An 18,619-nucleotide genomic window follows, 5' to 3' on the forward strand; every position below is an offset into this window, starting at 1 on the left:
ACTAGACCACATAGGTCATACAAGGTTGAGTCCTGATTTTAATTATTTTTTCCTTTAAGAGTGCTTTTATATGAGTTTGTTGTAGTAGTGATTGAAAGATACTCAATTTTGACACCACTATAAATAATTAAGCATGATATCCATGAAGTGCTTATGCATCAGATTTCTGCTTGACCTTTTCTGGTTACAGGAATTACTTGGACCAAAAAGGCACCTGTTTTATTTTATATGCACATGTATGTATCTACATGTATGTGTATTAGCTTAAATTTGGGTTGAAAAATAGATTAAGCTAATACAACTGTAGAAAGTAATTAAAATTTGTGTGTCACTTTATATATTCATGAGACCTCATTCTGAGTGAATAACCTTGCACACCTAGCATGCTCTTTTCATTACTGTGGATATGAATATTCTGTCTTCTCAGTCAAAATGAAAAATAGGGTTGTAGTTAAAATGTTCCTTATGTGTGTCTGAAGCTTTTTTGCTACTTGTAGAAATATCACAGTATAGTCTTGAGAAATGAAAATACATTGATGCATGCCTCAGTGGCCTGCTGAGAATCTTCCATTTTCTAATTAACTTTTTGTTTAGGTTAACTGGGTTAAACTGTTATTTTTGCAGAGTGTATGATTCATGAGAAACATAGGGGGCTAACACAATTTTTTAAAATCAATTTATTTGAAATAATAAAAAATGATAGCAGTGATATGGTAATTTGGGAGGTTTCAGCATTAGCAGATGTACTGAGAAAGTAATTTAGTGAGAAAAGTGTAAGCAAAGCAATGAAATCTGCATAAGAAATACAGCAGAATAACACAAGTCTACAGTTAACTTTATGGGCTTTATATGTGATATGTATACATCTTCTAGAACCAGATAACTCAACCCAGTAACTGAGGAGAGAAACATGTAATGAAAGGATAGACAGAGCAAATACATAAATTAAAATGAGATACCTTCCTGAGGAAGTATGTGCAAGATAGTGTTTATAATTGTTCTGTTTTACATACGGTGTAGCTCACTAATGGTTCTGTTTTCTTCAGGACTATTGATCCATTGTCTTTCACATATATGGCTCCAAAATCCATGATTATCTGTATTTGGACTGTAGCATCTAAATAGTATGGTTTTTGAAAGAAACTTTGCCAGGTGCGACCTCATCAATGTTTACAAATAAGTTAAGGGTGAGAGTCTGGAGGACTGAGTCAGGCTTTTTTCAGTGATGTCTAGTGATATGATAAGGGGCGATGGGTGCAAACTGGAACATAGGAGGTTCCACATAAACATCACATAAAGAAAAAACTTCTTTACTGTGAGAGTGACAGAGCACTGGGACGGGCTGCCCAGAGAGGCTGTGGAGTCTCCTTCGCTGGAGACATTCAAAACCTGCCTGGATGCGTTCCTATGTGATGTACTCTGGGTGATCCTGCTCTGGCAAGGGGGTTGGACTAGATGATCTTTCGAGGTCACTTCCAACCCCTAAGATTCTGTGTTTCTGTAATTGCTTTTAAAAGTTCCTTGAGTTCCTCAATATGTAAAGTCTATATTTCTGAGAAGGCAGACATCAAGCACAACTGATTTCAGTCCCACACTAGGAATCTTCTGTGATGTGATAAAACAAATAAATAGTAACATATTCTTATGAAATGACACATAATTTATATATTTAAGTTTTGCATTTTATAATGGAGATACAGTTGATCATGTATTTGGAGATTAGTTAAAAGAGGCAATCACAGTACTCCCTGCCCCTAAGCATACTTTTGGTGTTACTTTTTATGTATGATCCATAAATGCATAATATCAGAAATGTAGAGAACTTATATAAAGTTACTATTTTGTCACCTCATATGTCAGTGTCTTTCCAAATGCCATAGATAAATGATTTCTGGGAACCAAAATATTCTGGCGTTTCTTTACATTTGGTGTATGCATGTGCTTTCAGAATAGGGTATGTAGTTCATACTTTACAAGGTAAAAAAAAATAAATAAATCTTCAGGAACACACCTTTTTCTGAAGGTGTGTTGCTGGGATTTCTTTTAGTAATATGAATACCTTAAAGAGAAAGGTTTTAGGATAATGTTGAAAGTACTGAGTTGACCTAATTGTTTTGGTTTGCATGTTATTTAAGAAATTGTGTCTATTACACAAGTCGTTATTTTACTTGACACCTTGAAATAATTTAGTATTTTAGGCCTGGCGTGCAATTTCTGTAGTGGACAGATTCTTAAAGAGATGTGGTGATTTAAAATGAAAGGACTAGCACTAAAATCTCAGTAACACCATAAGTCTGAGTACTCCTGCATTTCCTATCTTTGTTTCTTTGTAGAGTAGGAAAAGTTTGTACACTTTTGCATGGATTAATTTTAGTACCTGCCATTTGAAACAGACAAGTGGAGTATGTGTGATCTATGTCAGAAACCTCAAATATTTCCTGCATTTGTCCTTAGAAATTGCTTTTAATTGTTTCTAGGTTGTGAGCTGGAAATTGCATTAAGTTATAAGTTTGTGTAGTTTTAAGAAACTAAAGGAAGCATTCTGTTGTATATCTATACTAGCAAACAGTTCATGAAGATACAGCTTTTGTGGTGACTGAAACTGTGACTGTGGAAACCACTCATGTGCCTTCTACATACCTGGCAGAGATCCTTCACCTTCTGCAAGCCTTGTCTGAAGTAGAAGAGCGCCTTAATACTCCTGTTCTGCAGGCTAAGGATTGTGAGGATCTCCTCAAACAAGAAGAGTGTCTCAAGGTAAGATAGAATGCTTTTCTCACAATTATAAGGTTTTTGTTATTTTGGGGCTTCTGTGTATTGGCAGCCTGCACAAACTCTCAGAGGAATCTGTTTTGTAAGTGCTCAGCCCCTCTCTGTGAATATATCTATGTTTATATAGGAAGGCACATTGGTGCAACGTATAAAACTGAAGGGTTAATTTATTTTTTTCTGTTTCCACCTATATTTGGAAGACAAGAGCTTTAGGGTATCTTCCATTGAATGGAAGAGAAAGGATGGAGAGGGGAAGTTATATATTTAAAGTTGTGAATTTGTGATTTAAGTTTTGTGCCTTTGTAATTTGAAGTAATTAATAAGCAACCCTATCCACACCCAATCTTGGTAGCTTTTAATTTAGTGTTTGATTTTGAAATATGTTTTATTAAAACAGCAGCTAAACCAAGTAAAATTTAGTTTGAAGTCTGATTTGGCTGTATGATGTGCAATTATTACAGTTTAATTAACTAAATAGAAAATATTGTCCAATTGCTAGACAGTGTAGCTAAATTCTATATTGTTGTGCTATGACTTTAGATATTACTGTCTGTTTTTTTCATCACTTGTAACACTTAAATCCTTTGAAATTCGTGGAACTTTTCCAACACAGAATTGACGTAAGAAGAGAGTAAGATTAAAGTTGTAATCCTCAGTAGATGAATGAGTTATCAGCTTTTGCAGAATAATGTTTGTATGAGGAAAGCCTTGTAAAAAATCATGCTTAACTGCTGTATATAATTACAGCAATTTCATACCATCATCCAGCATGAAGACCACATTTCCATTTTTCTGTAATTATTTTGGGAAAGAAGAGGTTTTAACAAAAGGAAACAACCTAGAGAGGCCAGAATTTGCCTACAGTCAGCTATAAGGAAGAAGTTCAGAGGGAGAATAAGGGAAGGAGCTCTGGTTAAATGCTTTGAATTGTCCTCTATAGAAGGCCATTTATCTCTTTCCACAACAGAAGAAATATAACAAAACCACATTTATATGCTGTTATTAGCTTCTATAAAATCATATCTATTTATAATTCTTATATATGCATGAATCTTATACATTTAGGTATCTGCACACACACACACACACACACCCCACACAGATATTCTTTATTAACTCTTGAAAATTAGGTGTTTTCAGTTTCCTAGCAAGGCAGGATAGTATGTGTAGTGAGGCATAGCAGTAAAATACTAGAGCAAAGGAAGTTTATAACTGATAATAGGACTGTGTAAAATAACAGTAGGCTGTTCCTATTCATAAAATCATAGAATCATAGAATGGTTTCAATTGCAAGGAACTTAAAGATCATCTAGTTCCAACCCCCTGCATGGGCAGGGACACTTCCCACTAGACCAGGTTGCTCAAGCACCCAACCAGCCTGGCCTTGAACACTTCCAGGGAGGGGGCACACACAACCTCCCTGGGCAACTTTTTCCATTGTCTCACCACACTTACACTAAAGAATTTCTATATCTAACCTAAATCTTCCCACTTCCATTTAAAAGCGATTACCTCTCGTCCTCTTGCTACAAGCCCTTGAAACAGTCCCTCCCCAGCCTTCCTGTAGGCCACCTTCAGGTACTGGAAGGCTGCTATACAGTCCCCCAGAACTTTCTCTTCTCTAGGCTGAACAGCCCTAACTCTCTCAGCCTGTCCTCATAGGAGAGGTGCTCCAGCCCTTAGATCATCCTCATGGCCCTCCTCTGGACTCTATCCTTGAGCTCCATGTCCTTCTTATGTTAGGGGCTCCAGAACTGGACACAGTACTCCAGGTGCGGCCTCACAAGAGCTGAGTAAAGGGGGAGAATCACCTCCCTTGACCTGCTGGCCACGTTTTTTTTTTTATGCAGCCTGGGACATGGTTGGCTTTCTGGGCTTCAGATTGCCAGCTCATGTTGAGCTTCTTGCCCACTATCGCCCCCAAGTCCTTCTCTTCCAGACTGTTTTTGATCCGTTCTCCACCCAGCCTATATTTGTGCTTGGGATTGCCCCAACCCAGATGCAGGACCTTGTACTTGGCCTTGTTGAACTTCATGCAGTTCTCATGAGCCCGCCTCTACAGCCTGTCAAGGTCCCTCTGTATGGCATCCCTTCCCTCCAGCGTGTCAACCTCACCACACACTTTGGTGTCATCAGCAAACCTCCTGAGGGTGCACTCAATGCCACTGTCCATGTCACCAACAAAGATCTTAAACAGCACCAGTCCGAGTACCGACCCTTGGAGAACATCATTTGTCACAGGTCTCCATCTGGACATCGAGACATTGATCACCACTCTTTGGTTTGCCAGTTCCTTACCCAACGGGTGGTCTATCCATCGCATCTGTACTGTTCCAGTTCTGATACCAGGATGTCATGTGGGATAGTGTTGAAGGCTTTGCACAGGTCCAGGTAGATAATGTCAGTTGTTCTTCCTTTGTTCACTGATGCTGTGAGCCCATTGTAGAAGGACACCAATTTAGTCAGATAGGATTTGCCCTTGGTGAAACAGTGTTGCCTGTCACCCCTTGGAGCACCTCTGCTCCATGATCTTGCTGGGTGCAGAGGTGAGACTGACCTTGAAAACGGGAGTTACGTTTCCCCTTTTCCAGTCAGTGAGGATTTCTCCAGACTGACAAGACTTTTCAAATATGATGGACAGAGGCTTTGCAACTTCATCAGCCAGTTCCTTCAGAAGCCATGGATGAATCCCATCAGGTCCCATGGACTTGAGCACCTTCAAGTCCTTCAAATGGTCATGGACCTGCTCTTCTCCTACAGTGGGGGGATTTTCCTTTTAACAGTCCTGGTTTAGTACCCATAGATCAAAGTGGTTCTGAGTATTGAAGCACACTACATGACAATCTAATTGTCATTCTTCATTAAAACAACCCCTTTTGATAGAATTGTTCTTCTGCACAAATGAAAAGTCATAGACAATGTAAAGAATGGCTAATAAGCTTAGTTCTTTTCTGTGAACTTATGTTCATTACTAGATTGGACTGAAAAACAGTGACCTCCCTCAGGCAGTTAACTGGCAGTTCTTCCTTTTAGTGCTTCTTAATGCTTTAGATTTGGGCTATCTTTATCTAATTTATATCCATAACTAATCTGTTATTCACCCACATACATTTGACATTATTGAAATTGCCACCAACTTTAATAATACTGATTACTGAGGTTACAAGTAAGTATTGCCATAGGTTAAATTTAACTTAACTATTAAATTGTTGTGAGATTTGCATTTGTGGGCATAGTTCCATCTTCTTCCCAAAATAAATATCTTAGAAGAGGCAAATGGATATTTCACATTTCTTGTTTTTGGAAGGATATAGTTTTGATCTGAGCCTGCTTAATGAATATTTATTTCCAAGGAAAAACATTCATCATTGTCATTATCCTGCAGTAAAAATAGAAAAATAGTGCATAAATTGTTCAGTAGCTGGTTGGGAAAGGTTTAAAATCAAATTGTAGTTGATTTTTATTCTTGGTAGACGTGAATGAATCAGATTACAGAACTGTCATTAATAACTCTGTGTTTTAAAATTAAGTTTGCAATTTTTTTTCATTTACATTCAGAAATAATCAATTTTCATTCATCCTTAACAGGAAAAATAAGTTTATTTACAAAATTATTTCAATGTTAACTGCTTTGAACATTTTTCTCCAAAGTAAATATACATATTAAGACTCAAACCTCATTGATTATTTTGCAATAGGATAAATATAAAATGCACACTAAAAATGGCTTTTATTAACTGTCATAGATAAGTCTAGCACTGACGTTTTATATCAAAGGCATGTAAAATAACAAAATACAAGGTTTTGTGGCAAACAATCTTTAAACTTCCAACAATTTGTAAATTATAGTGGGTTTAAGGGCCCGTTTAAGAAATCTGCAGAAGCCAATTCATGATTACTCACAACTGTGCTGTTGCTATTTTTTCTTGTTAGTGCAAAAAACCATGAAATACTGTAACAAATCTACTATTCATTTAATTATAAAGCATCATTGTATGTGTTTGGATTACCAAAAGCTTATTTTTTATTTTTGCACATTGGAATCCCTATTTGGTATATAATATGTGATTCCTCTCAAGAAACATCAGCTATTTTGATATTCAGAGTGGTTACTGCAGCTTAGTAAAACATTGTCACGGTTTGACTCAGGATCGACAACAACACGCTCGATCCCCTCCCCCTCCCACCCAGGTAGGGAAGGAGAGAAAGAAAAAGGGAGAGACGCTCTGGATTGAAAACTAAACTACACAGCTTTAATTAAACACTAATGATAAAAGAAAATATATACAATTATATACAAATATGTTCAGGTATGTGCAAAGCCCTATTGCCTCCCCCCACCCCCAGCAACTCCCACTGCACTCTCCTTAGCTGCAAACAGTACCAAAAAGTCCTGGAGCTGCCAGAGAGAGCACAGAGTTATGAGGGGCAGGAGAGCTCGAGCCTGGGGGTCCACGGTGATGGATGGACAAAGTCCTCCCTGGATTCCGGCCATGGATGGAAGAGAGGGAAGAAGAAGCAGGAAGGAAGTTGTCTGTAACAGCTGTGCTCTAAACAAAAGCAAAAATCTGACATATAAACCAGGAATTATATACCTGTCCATAGACCATGAATTCTAAACATTTAGGAATATGCCACTAATCAATTCTAAAGTTCACAGGTGTATTTAATCTATTTTTAATCTTTAGAAAATCAATCTAATTTATTAAAAAACCCATGCAATTTTAATATAAGACAAATTGAATATAAGACACAGGTAGGTGTAACAAGTAATAAGCGATAGAATGAAAGGAAGTGACCTCAAGTTGTGCCAGGTGACATTTAGATTGGGTATTAGGAAAAGCTTCTTCACTGAAAGGGTTATCAGGCACTGGAACAGGCTGTCCAGGGAAGTGGTTGAGTGACCATCCCTGGAGATATTTAAAAGATGTGGTGCTTAGGGACACGGTTTAGTGGTGGACTTGCCAGTGTGCTAGGTTAACAGTTGGACTTGATGATCTTGAAGATCTTTTTCAAGTAAAACCATTCTGATTCTATGATATATTACTCTTCATTTGATTATTTAAGTTTGTCAAACACAATATGTGCCTTCTTGAGTGGATGAGATAAGCTGATATTCAGACCTACTGAAAAGAAGGGTACTTGAGTGCTGAAGTGTGTCCTGACAGCTTTTAACATTTAAGTTACATTTCCCCTGTTCTTTAAATATGCAAAATTTTAGTGATAGATGAGGTTTTGTGAAAATAGCATCTCTTTGTATTCAAGGGATATAATCTGGGAAGATTTGGAGGCATTTAATGTTTTTATCCCCTGATATTTCTGATGTTCAGATTGATAATATTGTATACCTTAATCATCCATGGCCTGAGCATATAAAACAAAGTTTAGGTACACTTGAGTAAGGAAAGGTGAGTGTGAGACATTATGCTGGAAAAGTCAAATGAGATTTGGTGAGTAATAACACAGACCCAGCCATCTTTCACTTTAGATGATTTCTGAGAAGGGAGGAAACATATTCCTTATTGTGAACCAAGATGTCTGCCATTGTCATTTTATTTAAAAGTATTTCCTTTAGTCTGCCGCATGTAAGACGCATTCCTCAGAACCTATGCATTCTAATTCTAATTCAAAGGAGTGTTATGGAGTGTTCCTTTTTTGTTTTTTTGGAATACAGTTTGCAGCCCTAGAGCTTTTGGAACCCAGAGTAATTTATTTATTTTTCTTTTATTTTGGGTTGAGGGTTTTGTATACAATTATTTCAGAGCATTGCTGTCACAATTTCATAATAAATTTACTTCTTATATCTTACAATATAATAAATACAATGTAATAACTTTAGTTGGTTATAAGATGACAACCACGTATTGTCACTTAGAGGCATTCAGATTTTGTCTTAAGTGCTTATTGGTTTTAAAATACTGCTCAAGTAATTTTAAAGAGAATAAGATTTGGATAATTATCATTATATACCTGTCACTTTGTATTAGTACAACCAATACCAGAACACTGCTATGATGGTTCTAAAATACTGATTTTTAAATCAAGTTCATTGCAATAGAATTGTAAAACATATTATCAAGACATAAGATGGTTTGAGTGAAGCAGTTAAAAAAAAATACTGTAGTAGAATCAGAAGAATTTATAAATTTTTGTTTCCAATCTACTTGCTAAATTCTAAGCATAGCTCTATTAATTCCATTATTGACTTAGCAGCTCAATAATTGTAGACAATTTAAAATTAAAATAATTAATGCATATATTAACATTAAAATGTGTAGAATATTTAAAACGTTAGGTGAGCAGAAGCATATTGAACAAGGAAAGTTATTGGTTTTTATCTAGTTGTACTTAAAATGGATTGAAGCATGTTTTACCTTAAAAAAAATAATAAATTAAATAGTTGAATTGACTAACTGTTTCTGTCTCTGGCAGAAACCAGTAAAAGACAATTCCACTTTTCATTTGTATTACCAAACATAAGGACACAATTTTTAGCGGAGATGTCACGAAGGTAAAAAAATGTGATGGGATATTGTGTTTTTTCAATGCTTAGTACAGCTTTTATTTTCTTTAACTCCATAAATAGTGTGCGTGTATATTGGAATTCTGTTGCACCTAAATAACTACAGCAGTCTTATTTCTAGCCACCCATGGGGAAGTAAAATACAAATGTTCAGTGCTGACTGTTTGAATCTAGAGGAGAGAATGGCTGACGGACTCTGCGCAGATTCATTTGCCATGACAAGAATGCCAACAGATTGAGGAAGAATCCACTCATGTTAATGGTCTTTTTTCTTCTATTTCCAGTAAATTATAACCTCCAAAATCTCACCTGCATTCCTTCAAATTTGTTGCCTGCTCTTCAAAAATGAAGGAAAGGCATATATGATTCTTTTTTTTTTTTTTTTTTTTTTAATGTATGGTGAAACAGAACCATCAAATTCTAGCTACAAGGGTTAACAAGACTGACAGGGTGTTAGAGGGCAATTTTCATGTTCCTTTTCTTGTTTGGCTTTCTACCACTCATTATTTTTTCTGCTTACTACAAAATAGCATGCTTTGATCTCTGACTCCTTTCAAAACTGCTGGTAGTGTAAAAGAGCTTCTCACACACAAACCAGCAATTTGTACTTTTCATAACTCTGTCAAATCAGCGTTATCCCTTATCTCTGTAACAAAGTTGCTGCAGCAACTGAGGAATGATTTTGTGTTGAACAAAACTAAGTCTTTGACCAGTTTGTTCTCAGTTCCTAGCTACACATTCTCAGTATTCATTCTGAGGCTTATGTGTTTCAGACTAAATAAGAGATGGAAGCACAGTCAAATATTTATAGGTACTATTGGATATCTAAGGATTGAAGAAATGTTTGGAGAAAGTTTGCCCACAAAAGTTGTGGATACCCCAGTATTGGAAGTGTTCAAGGTCAGACTGGATAGCACTTTAAGCAACTTCATATAGTGAAAGATGTCTCTGCCCTTGGTGGGGGGTTGGAGAAGATGGTCACTGAAGGTCCCTTCCAGCAAAAATAATTGTATGATTCTATGGTAAAAACTGAATATGAATATAAATTTTTATCTGGAGAATATTCCTTTCCCTGTGCAGCAGTTTCAGTGAGACATGCATGCCAGTATGAAGAATTCATTAAAAAGCAGGAACAGTAAGAAATGACTAAATATTATGACACTAAATGGAGCAGGGAGACATTTATTTTTACGCTGCTGTTTGAATATACCTATATCAAGAATTATCTGAGGCTATTAGTGGCTCAATGGTATATCACAGAATCATAGAATGGTTTGAGTTGGAAGGAACCTTAAAGATCATCTAGTTGCAACCCCCCTGCATGGGCAGGGACACCTCCCACTAGATCAGGTTGCTCAGGGCCCCATCCAACCTGGCCCTGAACACTTCCAGGGATGGGGGCTTCCACAACTTTCCTGGGCAACCTTTTCCAGTGCCTCACCACCCTCACACTAAAGAATTTCCTCCCAAAGTCCAACTTAAATCTCCCCTCTTCCAGTTTTGATCCATTACCTCCTTTCCTCTCACTACAAGCCCTTGTGAAAAGTCCCTCTCCAGCTTTATCAGATCCTTTGTTGGGTTTGGTACAGATTTTTATGAGCTTTGTTCCATCATCCAAATTATTATTTTGAATGCAGAAATTATCATAGTTGTTAACTTCTAATTAGAGAAAAGGATAAAAGCTTATAAAACTTTAGGCAAATAAAGTCTAACTTTAGACAGAAAACACTTGATGTAGTCATCAATCCAAAACATTTACATTCTTTCGTGCCTGGCTGCCTTTTATTCAGACAGCAAGAGTTATCATGCAAAATTCACTGTTGTAAGGAATCTTAGCCATAGCTTTTCAAAAGAATGGACTTTGTTTGACTGAAGAATGGATTTGTGTTTGGCTGAAGAAAATAACTGATTGTGACATGTTCTTGCTTTACATTGATGTCTTGACTAGTCTGGAAAAGAGAGCGTTTTCCTTTCAAACTTAAATACCACAGAGGGAAGAATACAATCCCCAGAACAGCACAAGTATTATGTGCCTGAGGCTGAAAGAGGCCACCTACAAGAAATGGAAATTAAAATTTAAAGAATAAATAATCAAGTCAATTTCCGAAACATTAATTTACTTGTGTGTTCTCCCTGGTAATGGTACGTAAGATGCATGTTACCATACAGGACTTAAGGAACTTGCGCCTGTATAAATCAGTTGCATAAAAGGCTTATCCTCCAAAACATGCATTTATTTCTCTATTTTTGATACTTATACTGAGGGACTGTGAGGTAAAGTTATGTAACTCCTGGGTTTTGGTTGATTCAAAAAATATTTAGGTTGTCTCTCTGGCAAAGAACAAAGACTCACCAAATTATTCCTATTTGCGTAGTAGGCTGAAATGTGACAGGAAGTGCTCTGTTTGAGGATTTCATTGCATCAGTCTTGATTCACAAAGAGGAAGTCTTTGCTAATTATCCTTAAGGCAGCACACAGTTTATGACAATATCTTTCCTCAGCACTGGGTTTTCTAACAAATTGAGTGCTTCAAATCATACTCAAAGATTTTGTAGACAAAGAGAGATTGAACACTACCTAGTACCTGGAAATAAACAGCATATTTATGTATTGCTTTATAGAGCAAAAAGGAAACCTGTATAATTTGGTCATGGAAATGAATGGATTGATAAATGGATAATTAGTAGTCATTGAGAATGTGTGGAATTTTATATACTTTCACATATTTTAAAGATGTTAAAGGTCCAGGGTAAATTATTTTTTTCTTCCTTTTGGTCTTCCAACACATGACATGGTGCAGTCAAGTAGGTGTACTTTGAAGTATTTTGTCTTCCTGTGAAACAAAGAAGAACTGACTACTTAAGGAATGGTAACCGTTGAGTTGTGAATATTTATCAATGGCAAAGACAGTAATACCTGATAAACTATTTTTCCATGCTATCTGTTTAATATCTGCTGAAACAAGTATAACAGAGAAGCATAAACATGAGTCTGTAAAATGGCACTTTGCTTTGTTAAGAAGAAATGGGGTTAAAACATGTAAAGGTGTAGAGGAATTAATGAGTGTCTAAATCAGTAGCACTTTGTTTTCCCTCCAGCCATCAACCTTCTCAGGTATAGTTTATTAAGTCTTCATTGAGAGGATGGACATTCAGTCGTTATTACCTTGTTCTTGTAAAACTGTAATTATCAAAGCTATTATTTAGTTAGCATTTTCCCCCTCATTTTTCTGCTTATGAAAAATTATGTATTTGTTTATAAAAACAATGTGATCTTTATTTTATTTTTATTTTTTATAACCTTGATATTACAGAACATTAAAGATAACCTGGGAAGACTGCTGGGTCAGAGAGATGCTATTCACAGCAAGAAGATACTGGCTTTGCGAAGTGCTACACCAACAGAAACGGCAAATATACAAGAAAAGCTGACTCAGCTTAATTTCCAATGGGAGAAAGTTAATAAGATGTACAGGGACCGACAAGCGTAAGTAACTCTTAAAACCCGTTATTTTTAGAGGAAATGTCTTTTAAAGTTACAAATGATACCTTCTTGTAACTAATCATAGACTGTTTATAGGGAATAGGAATTGGACAGGCCGGAGAGTTGGGCAGGGAGAAACTTGATGAAATTCAACAAGGGCAAGTGTAGAGTTTTGCATCTGGGGAAGAACAAGCCCATGTACAGTACAGGTTGGGGGCTGACCTGCTGGAGAGCAGTGTAGGAGAAAGGGACCTGGGGGTCCTGGTGGACAGGAGGATGACCATGAGCCAGCAATGTGCCCTTGTGGCTAAGAAGGCCAATGGCATCCTGAGGTGCATTAGAAAGGGTGTGGTTAGTAGGTCAAGAGAGGTTCTCCTCCCCCTCTATTCTGCCTTGGTGAGGCCATATCTGGAATATTGTGTCCAGTTCTGGGCCCCACAGTTCAAGAAGTACAGGGAACTTCTTGAAAGAGTCCAGCGCAGAGCCACAAAGATGATTAAGGGAGTGGAACATGTCCCTTATGAGGAAAGGCTGAGGGAGCTGGATCTCTTTAGCTTGGAGAAGAGGAGACAGAGGGATGACCTCATCAATGTTTACAAATATGTAAAGGGTGAGTGTCAAGAGAATGGATCCAGGCTTTTTTCAGTGATGTCCAGTGATAGGACATGGGGCAATGGGTGCAAACTGGAGCATAGGAGGTTCCATGTGAATATCAGGAAGAACTTCGTTTACTGTGAGAGTGACTGGAACAGGCTGCCCAGAGAGGCTCTGGAGTCTCCTTCACTAGAGTGATGTGTTCTAGGTGATCCTGCTCTGGCAGGGGGGTTGGACTGGATGATTTTTCGAGGTCCTTTCCAATCCCTAAGATTCTGTGATTCTGTGAATAGTAATTTAATTTATGAGTGTTTTTGTAATATTGAAAATGTTTTGGCCAACTGTCACTTGCATTGGACCAAAATCTTACATGATATTGCATACATATTTCTATGTTATTATAAATATCATACCTTTACCTTAAGATAATATTAGACATTTACCCTTTTTTACCTGTAATATTGATTTGAAAATTTGAGTCTGTGATGGGTGCATCAGAGTAAAATCCATTTGAATGGAGTAATCGTTTTATAAGTCTGTATGTTAGACATCATACAGCAGGGTAAGACAATCAGGAGTATAGAAAGGCATTAAAAAACATTAAAATTATAATAAATACAGTGTCATACTTACTGTTTTTCTACTTGTGTGCTATTTTTGGTGTTTGCAATCTAGGAATCTTATTATGATGGAAAATATTGGCAAACCTATTGTGTTGATTCAGACATGGCTCATGACAGTAACTCAACAGAGACTTGCAATCTAGTAGTTTATTTATACTCTCTAGTTGATAGCTCATGTTTAAAAGTTTTGGCATTGAGCAATAAAATACCTAGGCTTACACTTCCTCTTCTACCATTTTCAGTTAGATGATAGATCAGATATTACTGGCATTGATGCAGACATTTCTGTGATTTATGGGATAAAGTTTTTTTTGTCAGTATGAGCAATTTAAGAGTTAACAAATACATTTGCCTAAAATAAAAAGTCACAGTTTCAAGCATTTATCGCACTACCACAGAAGTGTCCTTGACAATTCTTTTAAGATTGTAAGCTAGGAATCAGATACTGAAAATTTTTATATGTATGACTAGTTCAGTTCATTTAAATTGTCTATTTCTAGGAATTTTACACATTTGGCTCTTCAGACAATGCTGAAAACTTGACATGAAAAGTTTAATTTTATATGATACCCAAAAAAACCAACAGATCAATATTTGCTAGAATAACCTTTTACACTAAACATGTTTAGAAATATCCCTTATCTCAGAAACTGTTCTTAAAGCTGTTATAATTTTTCTGAAATGTTAACTTAATGTCCAAATAGTTATTGCTTTGTATAGTAAGAAGAGATACAAATCTAACCATGCAAGCTGTGCCTAGAAGAAAAAAGAAACAACTTCCTTTTGGCTTAAGCTGCAATGATTTTGTCCTACAATTCAAGTATTGATAACTTTTTTTGTTTGCTTTATTTAGAAATATTTGTCAACAGCTGACACTTTGCATATTATACAGACAAGCTGTTTTCACCATCAGCCAGTCACTAGCTTTAAGTTTGGGTTGCCAGAGAGAGAGGAAAAAAAAAGTTCAAGAAAATCATAAAGAAAATCACAGTAAAAAATGTAGTTCAGTAATCTTTATGTCATCTCTGCTTTGTCTCAGCATTTAAAGTGTAATAAACAGAGAGATTTATAATCTGGCAAGGTTTCCAGATTCTCACATGCACAGTAGGTTGTTGTTTGTTGTGTTTTTTTTTTAAAAAGGAAGCCTTTCTCTGGTTTGGTAAGCAAATTTCTTTTGTTTGTTATGATGCCACATACAAAAATGAAGGATAAGTTAGAAGCAGAGACTGGAGCCAAGCTGCTCACAGATAATTAATACTGGGGATTATAGAATCATAGAACCATAGAATGTATTGCGTTGGAAGGGATCTATGAATGTCATCTTGTTCAAATCCCTCTACAAGAAGCAGGGACATCTCACACTTTGCTCAGGGCTCCATGAAGCCTGACCTTGAATGTCTCCACCGATGGGGCCTCCACCAACTCTCTAGGCATCCTGTTCCAGTGATCCACCACCTTCCACAGCTTCATCTTCTGCCATTAGGATTTTCCCTCTCTTCAGAGAGGAAAGGGGAGGGGTTTGTTTCCCAATTTCATAACAGAAAAGCTTTTTAGGCAGGAAAACCTAGGAAGAAATGGCAGCAAAATTATTGTGCTCCTGAACTGAAAAAAACATATTTCACAGGGTATTCTAACATCTGAAAAGTTATTGTCTGGAAGAAAAGTTAATCATAGAATCATGGAATGTATTGGGTTGGAAAGGACATGTAAAGGTCATCTGGTCCAAACTCCTTACAAAAAGCAGGGACATCTCACACTAATTCTTGCAACAGATTTGCTACTTCATTCGCCCCCATAATATCACAACATCAGGTTAAGATGTTGGTAGGTTTCACTCATTGCTTCATTGGTTGCAAACATGTATAAAATTAAGTATAACAAGTATAATATAATGTATAAATACTTTTATTATGGGCAATCTAGATAAGACTTTTTGTCAGTACTTGTAATCTAAAGAAACCCAAAATGTATGGGAATATTTTTGTTCCCTAGTTTATAACTAGAAAAATGTAATTTACAACATAATCTCAAAAATATTTTTGGCCATCAAAATGGCTCTTTTCATAGGGGAATGTATATTAGGAGATCTTCTAAATGGAATAGCTACAAGTGAAATTTATTTGTTAAAGCTTAAATAGCAAATTTGAGGCAAAATAAGAAATAATATTGTAGCTTTTGGGAAGACAGTCATGTTTATTAAATCGCTGTCATACAGATCTTTTTAGAGCTTAACACAGTCAGTTCTCGATATGGGAATTGAAAGTGTCTGTTTAGTAAAACGAGGTGAAAATAGCTAATTCAGAATTTATTTTAATAAGTAGATCTGATTATCATCTGAAATAGTGTGGTTTTGCTGTGAAAGTGTTTCAACTGAAGAAGAATTTTGACTGTTTTAAAATCACCAGCCCCAAGCCTGACAATTTGCATAACCTAGCATAACTTGACTGTAAAATGCTCAGTGACAAAAGTGCATTACACTCATAGAAGAGTTACTGTAGCAGCTTTTTCTACTGTACAAACCAGAAGAATTTCACTGAAATATCTGGGAAATGTTATGGCTTAGTGACCAATATGTGGGTAGAACTATGGGAGTGCAAATATGTAGGAAGACAAATATGGATAGAAGCAAATAAAGCTCTGAGCTGTCTGCATATGAACTGTCTTGGGCCTTCATGTCAGATATAAGAAGTAATATGACATTGTGGTCAGTGTCATAAGCTATGAAGCCCAGCTGGGTATACTGGCTTCAGGGACAATGCTATATTAGTGCAGCTATGCAATTTCGCAAATAGTTGTGATGGATATCCAGCCATCTCCAAACACTGACAGAGCTCATTCATACATAGCTATATCCATCTGTGTAGGCATGGCCTAAGAGACTTGCAGTATATCCTCAGACCTGAAACTTAATTTGCAGTGACTTCTAGTACTTTATGTAAGTGTTAATAATTAAGGCCTGCTTTCACTGTTGGTTTTGCATCATTGTGTTGTGCTGTGCAAGAATTTTTTACCTGGGTAAATATTTAGCTAGGTCAACTGTGCACTGAATGAAAGATGATATTGCAGAAACAGCCATTAGGTCCAATGCAATGGATGTACTAAAGTGAGCTCCTTTGCAGAATTCCCTTGGTGGTTTTTAAGGAATTACTGCTCTCTGGTTGCCCTGGTGCAGTGTACGTCTACCTTTAAATGCCTCCTGGGAGATCATTTTTTTTACAGCAGAGGGAGCCTTCTTTTAACATCTGTAGATAATGTCAGAAGTTAACATTTTCTGTTATAGACAGTTTTCATCACTGCCATTTCTCTGCTGTGTTCATGTTATAGCTGTCATCTAATAAATACAATTTTCTTTCTTCCTCTAAGGCAGTTTGAATGCTTTTTCTTTTTTTTTCTTTTTTTTTCTTTTTTTTTTTTAAAGTAAATATTTTACATATACCCGTATGTGCCAAAGAGACAAAAACCCCACAAATTATGTTTGGTGTAAAAAGCAACTTTTATGGTAGCCATTAACCTTAGTAATAATAGTTTTGCAAATTCAGTCTTATGTCCTGGTGGCCTTCCTTAAGTGAGTAGTGTCGATCAGCTTTCAAATTTCTTCTCTTGAAGGACAAGTCAGTATTTGAGGTGATTTGGGCAAAATGAAGTCAATACTTCTGGTTTGATCCAGAATATTTTGGGAACTGACCTGGAAAAAACCTGTTTCCATTGGCTCATTCTTACAGCACTAGATACACTGCATATCTAAAGAGTAGCCTCTATGCCAGAAAATTTTTGCATCTACACCATTAAAATTAATCTAGCCTTGTATTTATTTACCTGGGGAAGCACAGTATTGTTTCATTTGGCACAGAGAACAAATTCCATTGAATTGAAGCAAAGCATTCCAGAGATTTTCTGTAAAAGTAAGCAAAATACCTGTTTTCTGTTTACTGTTATTTTGAGGGGACTATACCATTGGTCCATTAAAATAGTTCTTTCTGATGTGATGTTCTTTGTTCCTTCCTGGAATAAATGTTTTATTTTTAGATTAGACTTGGATTTTAAGATATTACATCTGATTGGTAATTATCTTAAGTGTCCGATTGCTTTTCCGGTAAAAGAGCGATTAATTCATACCATCAGGTTCAAAAAGGTTTTTCAAATGTTACACTAAAATAAAACAAGAGTGACAGTTATTTTGCTGTTCTCCTATATCATTATTCCTGATATCACTCAGCAAAATTAGGTTTAGTAGTAACTTCATTAAGACCTTGAGGCAATTCTCTACCTATTAGGGAAACATGAGGATAATACTGTAAGATTGCATAGCCTCAGTTCTGGGCAGATGTTCTGATTTATTCTTCCTGTCTGTGCGTCTTGTATGACAGCAACAAAATTAAAAAGAATCATAGAATTATACAACATGCTGCGTTGGAAGGGACCCATCAGGATCCTTGAGTCCAACTCCTGTTCCCATGTAGGGCAGTGGGGTGCCAAGGTTGAAAAACAATAACAAAATTCACATATGCATCCTATAGAACACAGAGCATATCTTTATTTTTGTTCTTGCACTAACTAAATGGCTGAAATACAATTGCCAAACAAAATGGACCAGACTAACCCTTTGCTTGTCTTTATGGAATG

At 36.4% G+C, this 18,619-nt stretch overlaps 1 protein-coding gene across 6 annotated transcripts in view; it reads left to right on the forward strand.

Moving 5' to 3' along the window:
* DMD (dystrophin) overlaps nucleotides 1-18,619 on the forward strand; it is a 1,087,789-nt gene that overhangs the window by 479,274 nt on the left and 589,896 nt on the right. For all 6 annotated transcript variants that reach the window (XM_051641663.1, XM_051641654.1, XM_051641680.1 and 3 more), the window contains 2 exons: nucleotides 2,563-2,757; nucleotides 12,610-12,782. In XM_051641663.1, the coding sequence (XP_051497623.1) occupies nucleotides 2,563-2,757; nucleotides 12,610-12,782 (368 nt within the window). The remainder of the gene's footprint in view (nucleotides 1-2,562; nucleotides 2,758-12,609; nucleotides 12,783-18,619) is intronic.

Source organism: Apus apus, chromosome 1 (genome assembly GCF_020740795.1).
Source record: "Apus apus isolate bApuApu2 chromosome 1, bApuApu2.pri.cur, whole genome shotgun sequence".
NCBI lineage: Eukaryota > Metazoa > Chordata > Aves > Apodiformes > Apodidae > Apus > Apus apus.